Here is a 17675-nt window from a genome sequence, read left to right as displayed (position 1 = left end):
ATAGTGTCTTTATGGCTTTCGCTACATCTTTTTATTTATGTGTACGAGTACATAAAGCTATTTTAGATTTTGATTCATTGTATAAAAACTGTTGTTTTTCTTAACCTAAAATTTAGATCTATAGAAATTCAGTATCGTACTTCTCAAAAGCTTTGATACCTTACCACTTGGAAATCATTTAGTGATGCAAATTGACAAATGCCAATGAAAAGACATAATTGGAACCCAAGGGTTTCCTATCCTTTCCGACGATGATGAGAAGAACTCAAATGTGCATACAAATCATACATTTAGATGAATATTTATATGTGATATGATAGAAATAATTGAAAAATATAGGTCGTTTTTGTGCCGCACAAAACGGACGAAAAGGATTTGTATACCCCACGAAAATTAATTGGGAAGGGAGGGGGGAAGTAAAAATTACCTTGTCCGTCTGTCTGTGGAAAATTCGTTCTGGTCTATATCTTTCTGATGGAGAAACATTGGCAGTTCTTACTTCATAAAAATATTACTTATTACCTGACGAAGCGTCACGACCTTAACCCAAGGTCATTAGGACAAAGGACAAGGTCACTGGCAGGAAAAGAGCAAAAAAAATTTCCAGGTCACTTTTGAATTTCTTACTTCACACAAAGATTGCTTATGACCTGAGAGTGTATAATGATTTGTCCGAAAGTCATTTAAGGAGAAACATTGGGAGTTTTTATTTCATATAAATAGAAGATTCCTTATTACCGATGATGTGTCATGAACTTGATCCAGGGTCAGTTGCGCAAGTTCAAAGTCATATTAAAAAATGCTTAATTCCTGTCTGTGTCATATCTTGTATTAATGGAAATGAGTAAAAGCTAAAGTTTGACATAAAATTGCTTGTGACCTGTAAATATACCCTGTTTTGTCTGACTCACTATAAAAAAAGAAGCATCCATTATTCTCTAATAGAGAAAAACGTGAGTTATGATTTTGTTCTTAGCGGGGGTATCGTTTGTGAGCTTGCTAACAGTGCCTTTTAGATAGTTCAGTGGGAGCACTGCCCCGCCCCCTTTCTCGCAACTAAAATTTCCCTTAAGTAAATGTTTAGAAAATTGATTTTTGGGGCACCCCCCCCCCGCCACACACACACTTTTATTATAATTAAATTAATTACTTACATGTACATATATGTTTTTTTTTAAAAGTTATCCTAAACGTGAAGTAAATTAAACGAAGAACTTGCCTGGAATAAAAATAATACTTTGAAATTGAGTCTCGTTTTGGATTTTTTTTGAACTTATTATTATCAAATTGATAATCAAGTCTCATTAAAACCATTTCCTATCTCCTTACACTCGTCAGGGTCTGATAGACCTGTATCAATAACAGATCGTTTCCACTTGACCTTCACATTTGCATACAATCTAAATATACTTTTAATTACCGAAGATATGCCTTTATCTGTTTTATGAGTGGTGCAACTTTTAAATACTCAGTCTAGAGGTTACATAGGGAACAGGCATGAATTAATGTTTGTCTCCTTTTGAAGAGTAGAAAAAGTGGTCGTGTAAAGATGACCTTTTATCAATACAGGGTCTGTCAGGCTCTGAGAAGTGTGAGAAGGAGGTGGTTTTAATCAGACTGATGGACAATCCTTTCGCGACACGAAGTTGCGACGGAAGACCTACTCGTTGCTTTGCAACGAGCTAGGCTCTAGTTATCAGTTAATTAGAACTCACAACAAAACTTCAGTTTATATTGAATATCAGAACTAACCGCAATTATCCGTACCGACATTTAAAAATCAGTTAATATCAGCAATTCTCAGCAATAACAGTACAATATCAGTAAATATCTGAATTATCAGTAAAAAATGCACGTTCAGAACTTTGTAGATTGTGTATATATGATATGTAAAAATACCCGAGCAATAAATAACAAAAAGTAACGAAAGGTCGGTTCAAACTCACTAACAACATTATTACTTTCTTCATATATAATGTCAAGCGACGTCAGTACGAAAACTTGCATAAACAAATGTATCTAAATCATAATCAAATGATTTAAGTATTAATGCAAAGAAATGCCACCATTTTCCTTTAATGTTGAGATACTATTTTACTTTCAGTGAAGAACGTGCTGCAGAACGTAATATTGAGATACTGCAGTACGAGATTGCGGAACGATACAAGAACCAAAAAGATATCGAGGTCCTCAAAAAAAAGATAAAAAAAGATAAAGAAGAACTTGCTGGTAACAAAAGAAAAAAAATGACAACTATTGAGATTGGGAAATTTACTTTTTTATTTTGTTTCATCAGAAAAAAAAAGTACATAAACAGCTGCTTTTTTATTAGTGAGGTGCTGGGCTTACAAATATATATATATATACATATATATATATATATATATATATATATATATATATATATATATATATATATATATATATATATATATATTCAATAAATCCTTTTTTCTTGGTACCGGGGATGAATAAACACAAAAATAAGTCCAATGCTCAAACAACCTTTATCTATAGCGCTTTCGCCCTACCGGGCTCTTCAGTAGATTTAAAAAAAACAAAGTAAACAAGAACATTATGACGTCAATCTAGTGACGTTAGGTAGGCAACGTTATACAAACAAACTGTTGAAGACGTGATTATGACGTCAAAACATTGTGACGTCAAAACATTATACAATGCATAAAAAGAGTCAACACAAATATACTGATAAAAGTCCAGTGTCTCTTGTACATAATTATATACATGTATTTATCACATGTTTATCCCAATATACGGTGGATATCACTCATTGGATACATTTTTGATATTCCACTGTGTGTTCTTACGCCACGTGACGTCATAGTTAATCATTACGTAGGTTTAAATGGTTGATTGACGTAGAATGAAAAAGTAAATAATTAATTCAGTTGAGGGGTGTTGAGATATAAATTTGAAACATTTAATGTTGTTTCAGTTATTTGTCATGAATTCATAAAAAAATGTTAGAAAATGAATGTCTGTTTGTTAAACTTCAATGAACTTTTTTTCCATGCGTAACGTTGTTGACGTGTTGTAAATAATTTGTTGTGCGGCTCACAATCACAAGTTTTACAGAAAAAGTTGGGATTAACAAAACACTTGCTAAAACATGTGATAAAAAGAATCTCTCATGATTTGCGATGGTATATGATTTTTATCCAACGAGTTGTGTGTTTTCTATCCCCTCGTCAAGGCTCGGGGATAGAAAACACACAACTCGTTGGAAAAAATCATATACCATCGCAAATCATGAGAGATCCTATATATATATGCAGATGTTAAAAATACAAAAAATTAAGAATTTAACTTAGGTTTAAACAGTTTAACAAAATGATTTTTTTAGCTTTACGCAATTGTTCATATATATATATATATATATATATATATATATATATATATATATATATATATATATATATATATATATATATATATATAAACACAAAAAATAAGTCCAATGATCAAACAACTTTTATCTATAGCGCTTTCGCCCTAACGGGCTCTTCGGTAGATTTCTATCAAATCTTCTGAAGAGCCCGGTAGGGCGAAAGCGCTATAGATAAAAGTTGTTTGAGCATTGGACTTATTTTTTGTGTTTTTTTCATCCCCGGTACAAAGAAAAAGGGTTTATTGAAAATATATATATATATATATATATATATATATATATATATATATATATATATATATATATATATATATATATATATATATATATATATATCTCACATGTTTACAGTCGCTTTCATTGTGCAACAGTCGCATATAGACGCAAAATATATCGCAAGATTTAATGCGTTTAGGCCCCTTTCACAATTGGCACACGGGCAGAAGCGACCAAATAATTGTGCGACCGAAATAATTATATATGAATCGCTAATTGTTGCCGAAAAAATCGCATATGAAAAAAGGATTTCGTACGATCTAAGCAAGCGTTGTGCGATGTAAACGCATTGAATCTTGCGATATATCTTGCGATATATCTTGCGTCTGTATGCGACTGATGTACAATGAAAGCAACTGTTGAAAGATATTACGATACGAACGCGCGAGAAACTAGGTGATCGGACGATTGATTATGCGCCAATGTGATTGGACGCGCGATTCAGAGTGCGTATATACACCGTCCATATTCAGTAGACATAGTTGAAAGCGAGAAAAGATGCCGCCCAAGAAGATACAGATACGCAGCAGCATTTATTTTAACATTATACCTCAAAATGATTATTCTATTATATCCGATTAGTCTAAAAAGTCACGTGACAGGGCGATGTCATATAAATAAAAAAGCCTATATGAGCATACGATGTAGACAAATATGATTAAATCAAGAAATATTAAATCACTGTAATTCTCCTTATATCTCGGAACCAACTTAACTATATATGATTTATGAAAGAAAAGTGAGACAGTTACATTGGAAATCAAACAATCACGACGTTAATGTTGCGATCATCAGAAATCAACGTATTTTTGTGTAATAATATGTTGCTTGATATAATAAAACGTTTATTGCATTAGTGTTCAAGGAATATGATGAATTATTTCCCAGAAAAAACAAATTTGTCTCGGGCGAAGCCCTCGGGAAATACGATTTTTCTTGAGGGAATAACTCTTCATACCTGTATTTCTCTAACCAGCATGCAATAAATGTATATTGTAAATTTTGTTCTGAAACAGAGATACTTATACAGGTTATATATACTAGTAGCAAAGCATGGCATATTGAGGCTGATAAGTCGTGTAATTATAGTAAAACGTTGCAAGATTACATGAGACACGTTGAGCAACAGTCTCACGGTCGCAAAACAGACGCATAAACACCAGCGATTTATTTTACGATCTTTATAAATCGTGTATCACTCTTGCGAGTACACAAAACGTTGTAAAACGTTCGTACTAATGTTCGTGCATTGCACTGCAATGGTTTGGACTGCGTTAGGTCGCCTCTGAATAGTGTGCATGTCCACTATGCAGAGGAGACTTGATGCGACCAGTAAAACGTATGCAACGAATGCAAGAGCTCGTTCAACGTAAGCGAGGGCTCGTGCAACGTGTGCGAAAGCTCGCGCGAAGCTAAAAAATTTCGATCGCAAAGTGGTGTAAAGTGGTCGTGCGCCAATTGTGAAAGGGGCTTTACATCCCACAACGCTCGTTTAGATCGTTCGATTTCCGTACGAATACTTTTTTTCAAATGCGATTATTTTGGCATCAGTTTACGATTCAAATCTAATTTTATCGGTCGCATGAATATTCAATCGCTTCTGCGCGTGCACCAATTGTGAAAGTGGCTTCAAAAATTACGGGATATATTCCATCTTCGCTTCAAAATGAAAAGCATGTCCTATATGGGGAAAAATATCTTTAAACAATGATTTCAATAATTCTTTGGTCACATGGATCAAATTCAGCCGGGATGAAAAATCACTCTATTCTCGTATGTGATTTTTAAATATAATATGAAATATGTGTATATATCTCGACTTTTTTAGGGTATTCCCAGGTTTTGCAAGACCTTCCTCGGATCTTAAGTTACGAGGTACTTTTTTATAAAAACTCTTTTTCTGTGTTCTAATAAAGTATTGCTGTTCGTTAGGCACCTATTGGACCTATTGTAATTGGTATTCGTTCGTCGTCGTCGTCGTCCTATTTGTGTTGTTCAACAACAATAAAGAAATAAACTTTTTTATAAGATATAAGATGATGTGTTCAGGGGCCGTAGAGACAAGCCCAAAAATAGTAAACGATCTATTGTGAATAAAAAAAAAATACCTATAAGGGAGTTTCCCTTTCGAACATCAATTTGTTTGTTATTTTCTATGGTACATATTTATACATTTTTCGAATTTGCATTTGGGACCAATCCTATTGCTCTTGCAATTTTATTTTTAATCTTCAATGTTGGCTAAAGCAGCATTTTCTCAGTAAAATTGTGTATTATTGCACGGCTTTTGGTCTTAATAAGCGTGACCGGCATGTCTCTAAAAATATATTATATAATCCGATTTCATATAATAAGAATAAATTAAGATTTTTCCAGGGGCACTGCAGCCCCTTGGGTCGAATTTAGCAAGAAACACACCAAATTTCTGAGACTGATTTCTATCATAGTGGTGTATATTTACATCGAATGAGTAAATTCTGAATAGCTCAGTAAGTTAAGCCGCTGAGTATCTCACATGTGGTGCTTTTGTGGAGTGGATCGATTTCATCCGTGGGCATAGTGTTGCTTTTTATAATAAACGGCATTTATTGACACCTCTTTTTTATGTATTTTGTCAATTTAACTTTGATCTTCTTTCTTTGAAGTGCACATTTGCTCGTAGAATCAAAAATATCAGTGAAAAAGTATATAATTAACTACATGTAAAAGCAATCAACCGGAACTATACCTTAGTGTAAGCACGCTTTGATTAAGAAAAAGAATCTTTCTTATTTAATTCAATCAAATATGTTAAAATTAAAGTAAATTACAAGAATCATTTACTCTGTGCTACTAGAAACTGCTACGTTTGCTTATTAAAACACTCTGCGAAATAGCACAATTGTCGGAGAAGTATTGCAATATAGATGTAGGACATTTTTCGGAAAGAACATGTGCATTGGCGACATAATATGTCAAAAATGCAGAAGATAGGTTTACAGAATAGAAATATATGGAAAAGGGTTATTTAGATTTTTCCATTCCCTTTCCATTCCAGTATCAAGTACGTACCGTCATACAACGGATGTAGCTGGAAATACTGAAGGAAGTTAAGTTGAACTTACAATGAATGACGATAGTGTTCAAACGTTACGTAAAAATCCTTCTACATCTGCAACTATAGCTCTTCCCGTTGGGTCTGTTGGAAAACTAAAGTGACGTGCATCATTTGCCGCAAACAGTCCAAAGGTTTCCATATTAATCCACGTACAGCACGTGCAGACATTTTCATACAGCAGGGTGTGTGCTTGTTTCAGATGGGGTCAAGTGTTATATTTCTCATATGAAAGACAACCACTTGCTAGCAGGGCATGAAGTTGACACGTCTAAACTCCGAAAAGTTTCCGCAGAACTCGACAAAAGTGAAATCACAGATTTACTCTGCGATTTAAAGGAAAGATTAGTGTTATGTTTCTATATGAAACTTGATTTTTGAAAGAAAATTAACATTTGTGACTGCCATTTTTTCCCAATCACTATATATTATCAGAACTAGAACCTAAGAGTTTACTGTGTATAGCCTTAAATCAAGAGGTTGAACGGAAATTGAAATACTTGTGTTAAGACAGAAAGCAATACCGGCCCTATAGCTCATTTCTTTTGATATTCGCATAAGATCTTTGGAACTTTAAAAAAAAATTCTTCCTTTGCGTATCTGAAAGCAATGTTATATTCATAGTAATCAAGCCCAAATGTCATACCATATATGCTATTCACTTATATACCTGTATATGAGCTATGGTACTCAGGAAACCGTTCAAGGCTGTTGCATTTATTCTGATACATGCCTCTTTATTACTGTAGGCTGTTGCCGAAAGTATACAGTTTTTCGAAAATTTGAAGATTCCAATAACCGATGAAATTCCATACATTAACATTTTAATGATTGGTGAAACTGGTTCAGGAAAATCTTCCATTTATAATGCGTTTGCAACAGCTTTGGAAGACAGTACACTTATTAAAAAAACATACAAAACAGCTCCAATCAGAAATGGTGAAAGTGTGACACGAAAGGTAATTTCTTTTTAATTGTGTAAGTAATCAAAGTACTAAAACAACAACGAGAGTTAATTTTATTGGTTTTTATTTATCTAAGAATAAAAAATATGTAATTTCGCATCGTAAATAGTTTTTAGCTTTATTTGATTGATTTAGCACATTTGTCATACATGAATTTTTGGTCTTTTTCGACGAGAATTTCGAGTTCTTGACGGAAGACCCCATGTGTAATATTTAAAGATACATAGAATGAATGGAATCAAACTGCATGATGCATTTTGCATCAGTAACCGAAACGTTACTGGAAAACTGTATCAAAGCCGTTGATACAAAACAAAAAGATAACTAGAGCCAAGCTCGATGCAAACAACGAGAAGGTCTTCCGTTGCAGTTTCGTGTCGAGATAGAATTTAATATCTGTCTGATTTAAACCATCCCCTTCTTCTTCCACTTGACTGGGCCTTACATATACTGGGATGTCAGCTTCACACGACTATTATTTCTGACCAATCAGAGCTTTAAAAGATCAACTGGAACTTTTGAAAAAAGAAAAACTAATTGGTTAATGCTTGTTTTTGTGAAACAGTATTTATGATTTTGGCCTCTAGATAACCAGATAAAGACATGTCTTTGGTAAGTAGGAGTACATTTAAATTGTATGCAATAGTGGAGGTCATGTGAAGATGACTTGTTATCGATACATGTCAGACAATGACGAGTGTTTTAATCAGACTGGATTGTCAACATGACAATAGTAAGCTCATAAAGTTGAAAGCGAGGCTCATTTTCAAAGTATTTTTTTTATACCAGGCAAGTTCCCCGTTTAACTTACGTCACGTTTATATCATGTTAGGACAACTTTAAAGAGTTTATTATATATATTTTATTCTGCTCATAACTATAGCAGTTTAGCCTGTTCAAGAGTCTAATTTATTGGTCCCATTCTCTGATTAGATCTAGCACATTAAATGTAAAGATATTTGACTTCGAAATTTTTAGACACTTTCTGTTTAACAATTGTCCACTGCAGTAAAAGCACCCTTTCAAGTGTTACTCAATGTCATCACAACTGATGATCTTCAGGTATAAATTACCTGGGCTATATATCTTCTGAGCTGTGTGCGGTGAAGCGACGTGAGATTTTCGGTTGCACATGATGTAACAAACGGGCAGGAGAGTAAAACACATTTAAACTTGACACATATGAAGTCACGAAAATTGCCATATTTGAATTTTGAAAAACAAAATAATTCAGACCGAGCACTAGGCGGGCATTGAATGGAAGAAGGAACAATGAGATTGTTTTCACAATGAAACAAACAATCATGTAGAAGAAGTACAAAAGTGATCAAGGGGCCGCTTGTAACAAAACTTGTTTAAAACCCATGTAAATATATTCCTCTTGAAAATAATCACTAATTTTCTCAATTCTGCACATTCATTTTGGCGTGCTTGCACAAACAGGCACTCTTTATCTTATTATACTGACTGTCTTAATTTCAAAGAAAATTTTACTGCTTTTATATAGAAATGAAGTGTATTCAACGGCGACCGTACGCGCATAATTTACGCGCATGTAACAATTCGTAGTGTTACCTGTTGCTAACGCTGAGGGTAATAGAACGGATTACCAACTGCGTCTAAACCAATTAGATTTCAGTATTTAACATGAAAGTATTTTAATGTAACATGTAACATTGTAACACGGAACTTCGATTTCAATTTGATTTGATTTCTTTAAACTTCCTTCAAGGCTTTGAGAATTTTTTAAAATTTCGTATAAAATGTAGATGACTAGGCATCAGCTCTAAAAATTTAAAGGGAATCAAACGAGCCATCCCTGAGAAATTGCCTGCACCAAATTTGTAAGACAAACAAAAAATTTTCGGAAACGAAAACGGACAAACGGAAGTAATTATGGATCGTAAAAGTATACATTTTTAATACATTTAACTACAGAACGTTACTGTTCATCAACCTAAAGTAAAATGTCTAAAAAAAACCCTAAAATTGGAAAACAAAACTTCTATTGCTCGAACGCTTCGAGTTTGAACCGGAAGTGACTTACGGCCAAATAAAACCCATTGTGCACATGTTCAATCAAATTATCCATATAAGTTTTGTGTCTTGATCTCTCATAGTGTCTGATATCTTGTGGGTAAAAGAAGGCTACCTGAGATATTTGAAATGTACCACCGGAAGTAAAACTTTTTTTACCATGTGTAGATAACCTTTAGTATTTTATAGCTAAAATGTTACTTTAATGCTAAATAACAAAAATATTTTTTAAAAATCAAAATTGGGTGTACTTCCTGTCACGACCAGAAATTACGCCGGGTGAAGCAAAAAAGTGAAAACACACGTATATACATAGGTCTATCATCTATTTTACACTTTTTCGTGATATCAAATGAAAAGTTTTGAAAATATAAACATATTTTGTTCAACAAGTATTCACAAATTGTTAACCGTTCTAGATATATCTGTACAACTGTGTTTTAGGGGCCGACCCTTAAACTTCTTATATGGGCTACCAATAAAATATTTTAGATTACATATTGTTAAGAACATTATTTTGAGCAACTTTTAATCTGTAATGCTTTTCAAAATATATCTCCTTTTCTAGATATTAATGATCAGAGTTTTGTACATCTGGCCCCCTGAAACCCCTAATTACGTCACATATGACTTAGGTATGGTACCGTATAGATAAACAGATGTACAATGAACACTTTTGCTTCTATAATTGATAACAAGTTATTTTTAAGCAAAGAGTTTTTATAGAAAGACTTTAAAGCCCTCTTGGCCCCTTATTTGAGGGGTCAATCCCCTTTTCCTGATATCAAATGCAAGGTCTTGAAAAAATAAACATATTTTGTTCAACAGGTGTTCACGAGTTGTGAACTGTTTTCGAGATATCTGAACAAATGTGTTTTTGAGGATGACACTTAAACTCCTTAATGGGGCCATTTACAAAAATATTTAAGAAAGCATATTGTATAAAACATTATTTTGAGCAACTTTTGTTCTACATTGCTTTTTAAAATATTTCTCCTTTTTCAGATATTAAATATTAAAATTTTGAATTTATGGCCCCTTAAAACCCCTAATTTCGTAATTAAAGACTTAAATATGGTATGTATTGGTAAACAGCCGTACATTTTTGCTTCTATAATTAATAACAAATTTTTTTTCAGTTAGAATTTATTGTAATAAGACTTTAGAGCCCTCTTGGCCCCTAATTTTAGGGGTCATGCTCTTTCTCTAATATCAAATGAAAGCCCATAAAATTTGAAACAACTTTTGCGTTACATGTCTTGACAAAATATTTATACGTTAAAAGATATTACAGAAAAAATTGAAAAATTGAAAACATGTGGGTTCATCTACAGACATTCATCTACAAACCCTGAAAATTTCAAGCTTCAATCTCGATTAATTTTGGAGGAGATGCGTGGACAAAATGACCATAAACAATTTGCAAAATCGTCAATATCTGAAACCGGAAGTGACGTCATCTTTTGAAAATTTATAAAATATAGCACCGATCATGCTCTATCAGTCCTGAACATGTTGTGCAAATCGGTTGAATAGTTTTTGAGAAGTAGCGCTCAATATATATAAAATCTAATAATACTTAGTACGACTTGACAATATCTGAATGAATTGAAAAAAATCTTTACAATTTCTATAACGACTGAATAAAAAATTCCGAATGTGTTCAAGTACGATTCAACAATTTCCGAATTATTTTAGGTACGAGTTAATTTAACTTTTAACATAACACAATTTCCTTAACCATGAACGTGGAATCAAAATTTCCGGAAAAGCTCGTTTTTTAAATCCCAGTATCTCTGCAATGCATCGTCTAATTTTAAAACGGATTTCAGTTTTAAATTAAGCTTAATAAAAGCTCTTTAATTTCTTTATGATTTATATCAAATTATGGTCAGACAAGAGTTATGATAAAAATACTTAGTAGCCCCTTTTTCTGGATATCCAAAAAAAGTCTTGCTAAATAAACATATTTGTTCTACAAATGTTCACGAATTGTAAACCATTCTCGAGATGTCGAAACAACTATGTTTTAGGGGCCTACCCTTTGAATCCTTACGAGGGGTAACTAACAACAAAATTTTAGGTATGATATTGTTAGGAAAATCATTCTGAGCAACTTTTGTTCAACATTACTTTTCAAAATATTTGTCCTTTTTCAGATATTAATGATCAAAGTTTTGAACTTCTGGTCTCTTGAAACCCCTAATTAGGTGACATATGACTTACGTATGGTTTTGTATAGATAAACAGCTGTAAATTAAACATTTTTGCTCTATAATTGATAACAAAATATTGTTCGGTAAAGAGTTATTGTAAGAAGACATTAGAGCCCTCTTGGTCCCTATTTGAGAGGTCAGCCCCTTTTTCTTGATTTCAAATGAAAGGTCCTGCATTACGTATTTTGTTCAACAAGCATTCACAAAATGTTAACCGTTTTTAGGAGCTGACCCTTTAACTCCTAAATGAGATCATCAACAAAAACATTTAAGGTAGCATATTGTACACAACATTATTTTCGGAAACGTTTGTTCTACATTGCTTTTCAGAATATTTCTCCTTTTACAGATATTTATGATCAAAGTTTTGAACTTCTGGTCCCTTGAAACCTCTAATTACGTAACATATGACTTACGTATGGTACTGTATAGATAAACAGCTGCACAATGAACATTTTTGCTTCTATAATTAATAACAAATTATTGTTCAGTAAATAGTTATTGTAAGAAGACTTTTGAGTCTTCTTGGCCCCTAATTTGAGGGGGCAGCCCCTTTTTCTTGATATAAAATGAAAGCCCATCCGAATTGAAACAACATTTACCTTACATGTTTTAACAGAATGTGTACACATCGGAAGGTATTACAGAAAATGTGCAAAATTTTCGTGGAAAATTTGGGTGCTAATTTTCAGATTTAGGCGAGTTTCGAGGCCTTCAGCAATTTTCATCATTGGAAGCATGAGACTTAAAAGTTTACAAAATCGTCTATATCTGAAACCGAAAGAGACGTCATCATTTGAAAATTTAATAATATGTAGCAACGATAATGTTCTATCACTGCTGAAAATTTCGTGCAAATCCGTTGGGTAGTTTTTGAGAAATAACACTAAAAAAACGGGAAAAGAAAAAAAAAACGAATAATAAAGAAAAAGAAACCGTAGAATAACAAGAGGGTCTTCCGTTGAAAACGGAAGACCCTTATACAAAGAAACTATAGAATAATAATAGGGTCTTCCGTTCCCAACGGAAGAGAAACAGTAGAATAACAGAAGGGTCTTCCGTTGAAAACGGAACACCTTAACTAGATGCGATCTTGTTGCGAGCAACGAGTGTGTCTTCCGTCCATTTTTTTATCAGATGCAATGAGATACGATAATTAACTGAGATTAAAACCTATCTGATGTCATGATAACTCGATTTAAATTACTTTGACATTTTGAAAACCCCATAATGCATCCAATGATTTTAAACAAAATGTCACATGACAAGAAAATACAATAGCATTTCAAAAACATATTTCAAAATCCGTCTAAGGACATTTTAACACGATTTAGATAAATTTGAATTTAAAAAGATAACTACATCCATTCAACTCGAAAAAAATATCACCAGACGCAAAATTGTAAGCGCAGCTTAAATATAATGTTTTAAAATAGTATATGGTCATTTTAAAACAATTTAAGTTAGCTTAACATTTTTTGAAAATTTAAATTTCATCCAATGAATTCGAAAAAGGTGTCATCAAACGCAGAGTTGAAAGCACAACATAACTATCATGTTTTAAAGAAGTCTGAGGTCATTTAAACACGATTTAAATGAGTTTAAATTTTCTGAAAAAAAATAGATTTTATCTTGTCAATCCGACAAAGATGTCATCAGACGCAGAATTGCAAGCGCAACAACGAAATCATGTTTCAAAGATATTTTGAGCTCATTTTAACACGATTGAATAATTCAAATTCATTAAATCAATTTGAGAAAGATGTCATCAAATGCAAAATTGCAAGCCCAACATAGATATCATGTTTTCAAATTCATTCGTCTTAGGTCATTTAAACACGATTTAAATGAGGTCATTTTTTTTTTTTTAGAAATTTGAATTTCATCCAACTGATTTTAAAAACATGTCACTAGACAGAAAAATGCAAGCGCAACTTGGATATCATGTTTTAAAATTAGTCTGAGGTCATTTTAACATGATTTTGATGAGTTTAAAATTTTTGGAAAATTTAAATTTCATCCAATCAAATTGAGAAGGATGTCATCAAACGCAGAATTAAAAGCACAACTTGTAAATATCATGCTTTAGAATTAGTCTGAGGTCATTTTAACACAATTTAAATGAGTTTGTAATTTTAGACAAAATCAACTTTCATCCTATCAATTCGAAAAATATGTCTTCAAACGCAAAATGAAAAGCACAACATAAATATCATGTTTTACAATTATGCGGAGTTTATTTTTATACGATTTAAATATTGTTGAAAAATTTTTTAATTTCATCTTATCAATTCGAGAAAGAATCATCAAACGCAGAATTACACGTGCAACTTATCAATCATGTTTTAACTAAGTCTGAAGTCATTTTAACACGATTTAAATTACATTAAAAAAACATTCAAGAAAGATGCCACCAGACGCAGAATCGCAAGAGCAGGTTAGATTAGGTTCTTTTTAAAAGTCAGTTTCAGATATTTTTAATTCAATTAAAATCTTGTTAAATTCTTAAAATAAAATAAAAACATTTAGTTTGACTCCCATAAATTATATCATTTAAAAGAATAAACTAGATGCTCTCATAAGACAGTAATACCCGCACCAAGTGTTTGCCCCTGAATAACACTGTTTTGTACCAGTTTAATTATAAATGAAGGTCACATGCAAACTCCGGTAATACATTTAAAAATTATAATTTTCATAACTGAAGGATGAGATCCCTTCCCATATGATAATACACATGAGCAGCACTTTATGTGTAATTTGGGGTTGAACTGTTTGCAGTGAATTTTCAGTTAATTAATAATCTTAACATTTCATATCATAGAAAGTATAACGGTCTATATAATTATTACAAACAAAATTAAAAATTAAATTATGCCCCCAAACCGTGGCGGTTGCCTGTTTTAGATTTGCTTCTGTGTGCATACATATGTACATCATCGTGTGCACAGATTTAGAGAAGGGGTGGGAGTGAGGGGTCCAGACCCCCCCCCCCCCCCCCATGAAAATTCACTTCTATGAATTGTAAAATTACCAAAAATACACCTTGGACCCCAATGCTCATACAGACATGTAAACGCTCTAACCCACCGCGCTTCAATGTTAGGAAACATTATTTGGGGGGTAAATATTTAATTAATATTTAATATACTTTATTGTTTATCTCAATAGGAAGTATACATCACAATATGCAGGTGTCCTGCACCAGCTTAAAGCTGTTATTTTCCTAATAAAATGGTGCAAGTGGATTTGAAGAATAGGTCATAAAAATACATGCATGTTACAAATAACTGATCTTTGTCTGAACTTACGTACACATCACTGGTCTGCAGGTCTCATTAGCGGGTACTAGTTTTACCCAGCTCTTCGATTAGATGGGTTCGCGCGTATACATACATGTCTGTGTTTTCCATATGCAGAAAAAGATTAGTTAAGATCAGCTAAAGGAATTCATTATTGGGTTTTAATTGGATAATCATTATGATGCTGACCAATATAGGTAAGCATAATACATGTAGTAGCAGTAGCACAATATAATGAGATGCCAGCACACAAAAGTTCTACTTTCACTTTCTAAATGTGATCTCCCTTTGACAGCATACTGTATCATCATCTTTTAATATTTAAATAAGCTTATCATCGTTACCTATCCTATTGCATTTGTAAAGTTTCTGTCATTTTAGTTGCAAAAGTTATTTTTTTCATTCGTCAGACTTGCACTATTGAGTTGACCCCATATTGACCATGTATATACAATTTCTTATTATATTTGGGTATTACATGTAAGTGTACTAGACACTTAATTATCATTTTTATATGAGTAATAATAGGAAGGAAGGAGTATTTCTTTCTTAATGTATTATAATGCATGAAATACAGTAGTGTTTGATCCATGTGTGTAATTCCTAGCCTAATAATGTCACTGCTTTGTTTAGGAGACTTTACAATTGCCCCAAATAGGCGAATACACATGCATATAACATTTTGTTTATAAATCTTAAAAATTGAATTAAGCAATTTCAAACTGTTAATGTGCATCAGGAGATGAAAAGCAATCAAGAAATGATTTAAAATTTGCTACTGCAAACATGTAAGAATGTATTAAGAAGACTGAATCTTAAGAACCAGGTTAGATTGGGGGGGGGGGGGGGGGGGGTTGAATGTGGAGTATAAACATTTATAATTTGAATCATTAATTGTTATTAATTTTAGCTTGTCAATGAATACTAGTTATTGATCCCAAGATAGAAATATGACCTCTGATCATATCTCAATAGATCATTTGTCAATTATGCAAGGTGTAATGTAATTTTTTTTAAGAATAACATTATTTACCAGTTTATAAAAGTTTTTAGACACCCAAATTATATTTTGATTTAATAGATAATTCGACAATTAAAGGGGGGGGGGGCGGTTTATATTTGAGCTTGTTTTGGGGTGGGGGTTCAAAGTCATATATTTGACAATTTTTTAATGTAATTTAAAATACGACTAAGCCATACTACTGGCATGAACATGAATAGTATAGAACAAAACACAAACTAATACATGTATATATACATAGGAAGTATTACAAAACATAGATGATTGATCTATATCTGGGTTCTTAAATTGAATCATATATCATGTACATATTACATTATTGTTTCTTTGTTCAAGACATTTCAGATGGTATGTAGGTCATGATCCCAAGTGCTCTTCCTGAAATTATCAAATATCATAAAAACCATTGAGATCCCCACCTTAATCCAAAGATATTATTCCTCCTTAGGTCATCATGCCAGGCGCATCAGATCATTATGGCATGTAAGTCATGACCCTAACGGGTGTCAAATGGGTGTGGGGTCTAACATTGAACCTTGTAGGAAGTATCGTAGACTCTATTTTAAATGGTAACTTGAAAACGGACAAAGATAATAAGATAGGGTTTTCATAATCATATATTGACTGTTACTGGCAATATATAGGGTTTATTAGATCTGACCCCTGGGGTCATCCCCACCCCCCAGGAATTTGAAATTACCATATATCTCAGAAACTGTTATAATCATGACCCCTAAACCATATATATTCATGTTTCTGATGTCAAGGGGCATCAAATGGTATGTAGGTCATGGGCCTTGTGGGTGGTCTTGACCCCCTCAAACAGCAAGTCCCTTAATATCTTCAAAACAGTTGAGATCCCCACCCTTAAACCATATATATTCTTGTTCCTTGTGTCAAGGGGCATCAAACGGTATGTAGGTCATGGGCCCCGGGGGTGGTCATGACCCCCCTGGAACAGGAAGTACACGAATATCTCGAAAACGTTTGAGATCCCCACCCCTTAACCATATATATTCTTGATCCTTAAAGGGCATCAAAAGATCTGTAGGTAATGGGCCTCAGGGTTAAATTTAATTTTTCAAAACTGTAATACACATCTACATTGATCTATGGAACAGTTCCTATCATATCCCAAGATATGATGTGTCTATCCTTTAAATCATAAAAGGAGTTCTAGGATCTATGGTTTTTTTAAGTGATAAACGTCAATTTTCTGCTACTTTTTGACTCCCTGGATGAAATTTAAATTTTTAAAACCTTACTGCACATCTGTAGAACAGTCCTTATCATATACCAAGATATGATGTGTCTATCCATTAAATCATAAGAGAAGTTCTGGGATCTATGGGGTT

At 32.9% G+C, this 17675-nt stretch overlaps 1 protein-coding gene across 1 annotated transcript in view; it reads left to right on the top strand.

Annotated features, from left to right (window-relative positions):
- The first annotated feature begins 2111 nt into the window (after positions 1-2111).
- The window catches only part of LOC136274006 (interferon-induced protein 44-like), a 43123-nt gene continuing 27559 nt past the window's right edge, over positions 2112-17675 (top strand). The window contains exons 1-3 of the mRNA XM_066079971.1: positions 2112-2229; positions 5514-5560; positions 7529-7738. Coding sequence (XP_065936043.1) covers positions 7607-7738 — 132 coding nt within the window. The 5' untranslated portion in view covers positions 2112-2229; positions 5514-5560; positions 7529-7606. The remainder of the gene's footprint in view (positions 2230-5513; positions 5561-7528; positions 7739-17675) is intronic.

Source organism: Magallana gigas, chromosome 1 (assembly GCF_963853765.1).
Source record: "Magallana gigas chromosome 1, xbMagGiga1.1, whole genome shotgun sequence".
NCBI classification, from domain to species: domain Eukaryota; kingdom Metazoa; phylum Mollusca; class Bivalvia; order Ostreida; family Ostreidae; genus Magallana; species Magallana gigas.
Note: the sequence above shows the minus strand (reverse complement) of the source record. Positions and strands in the feature narration are given on the sequence as shown.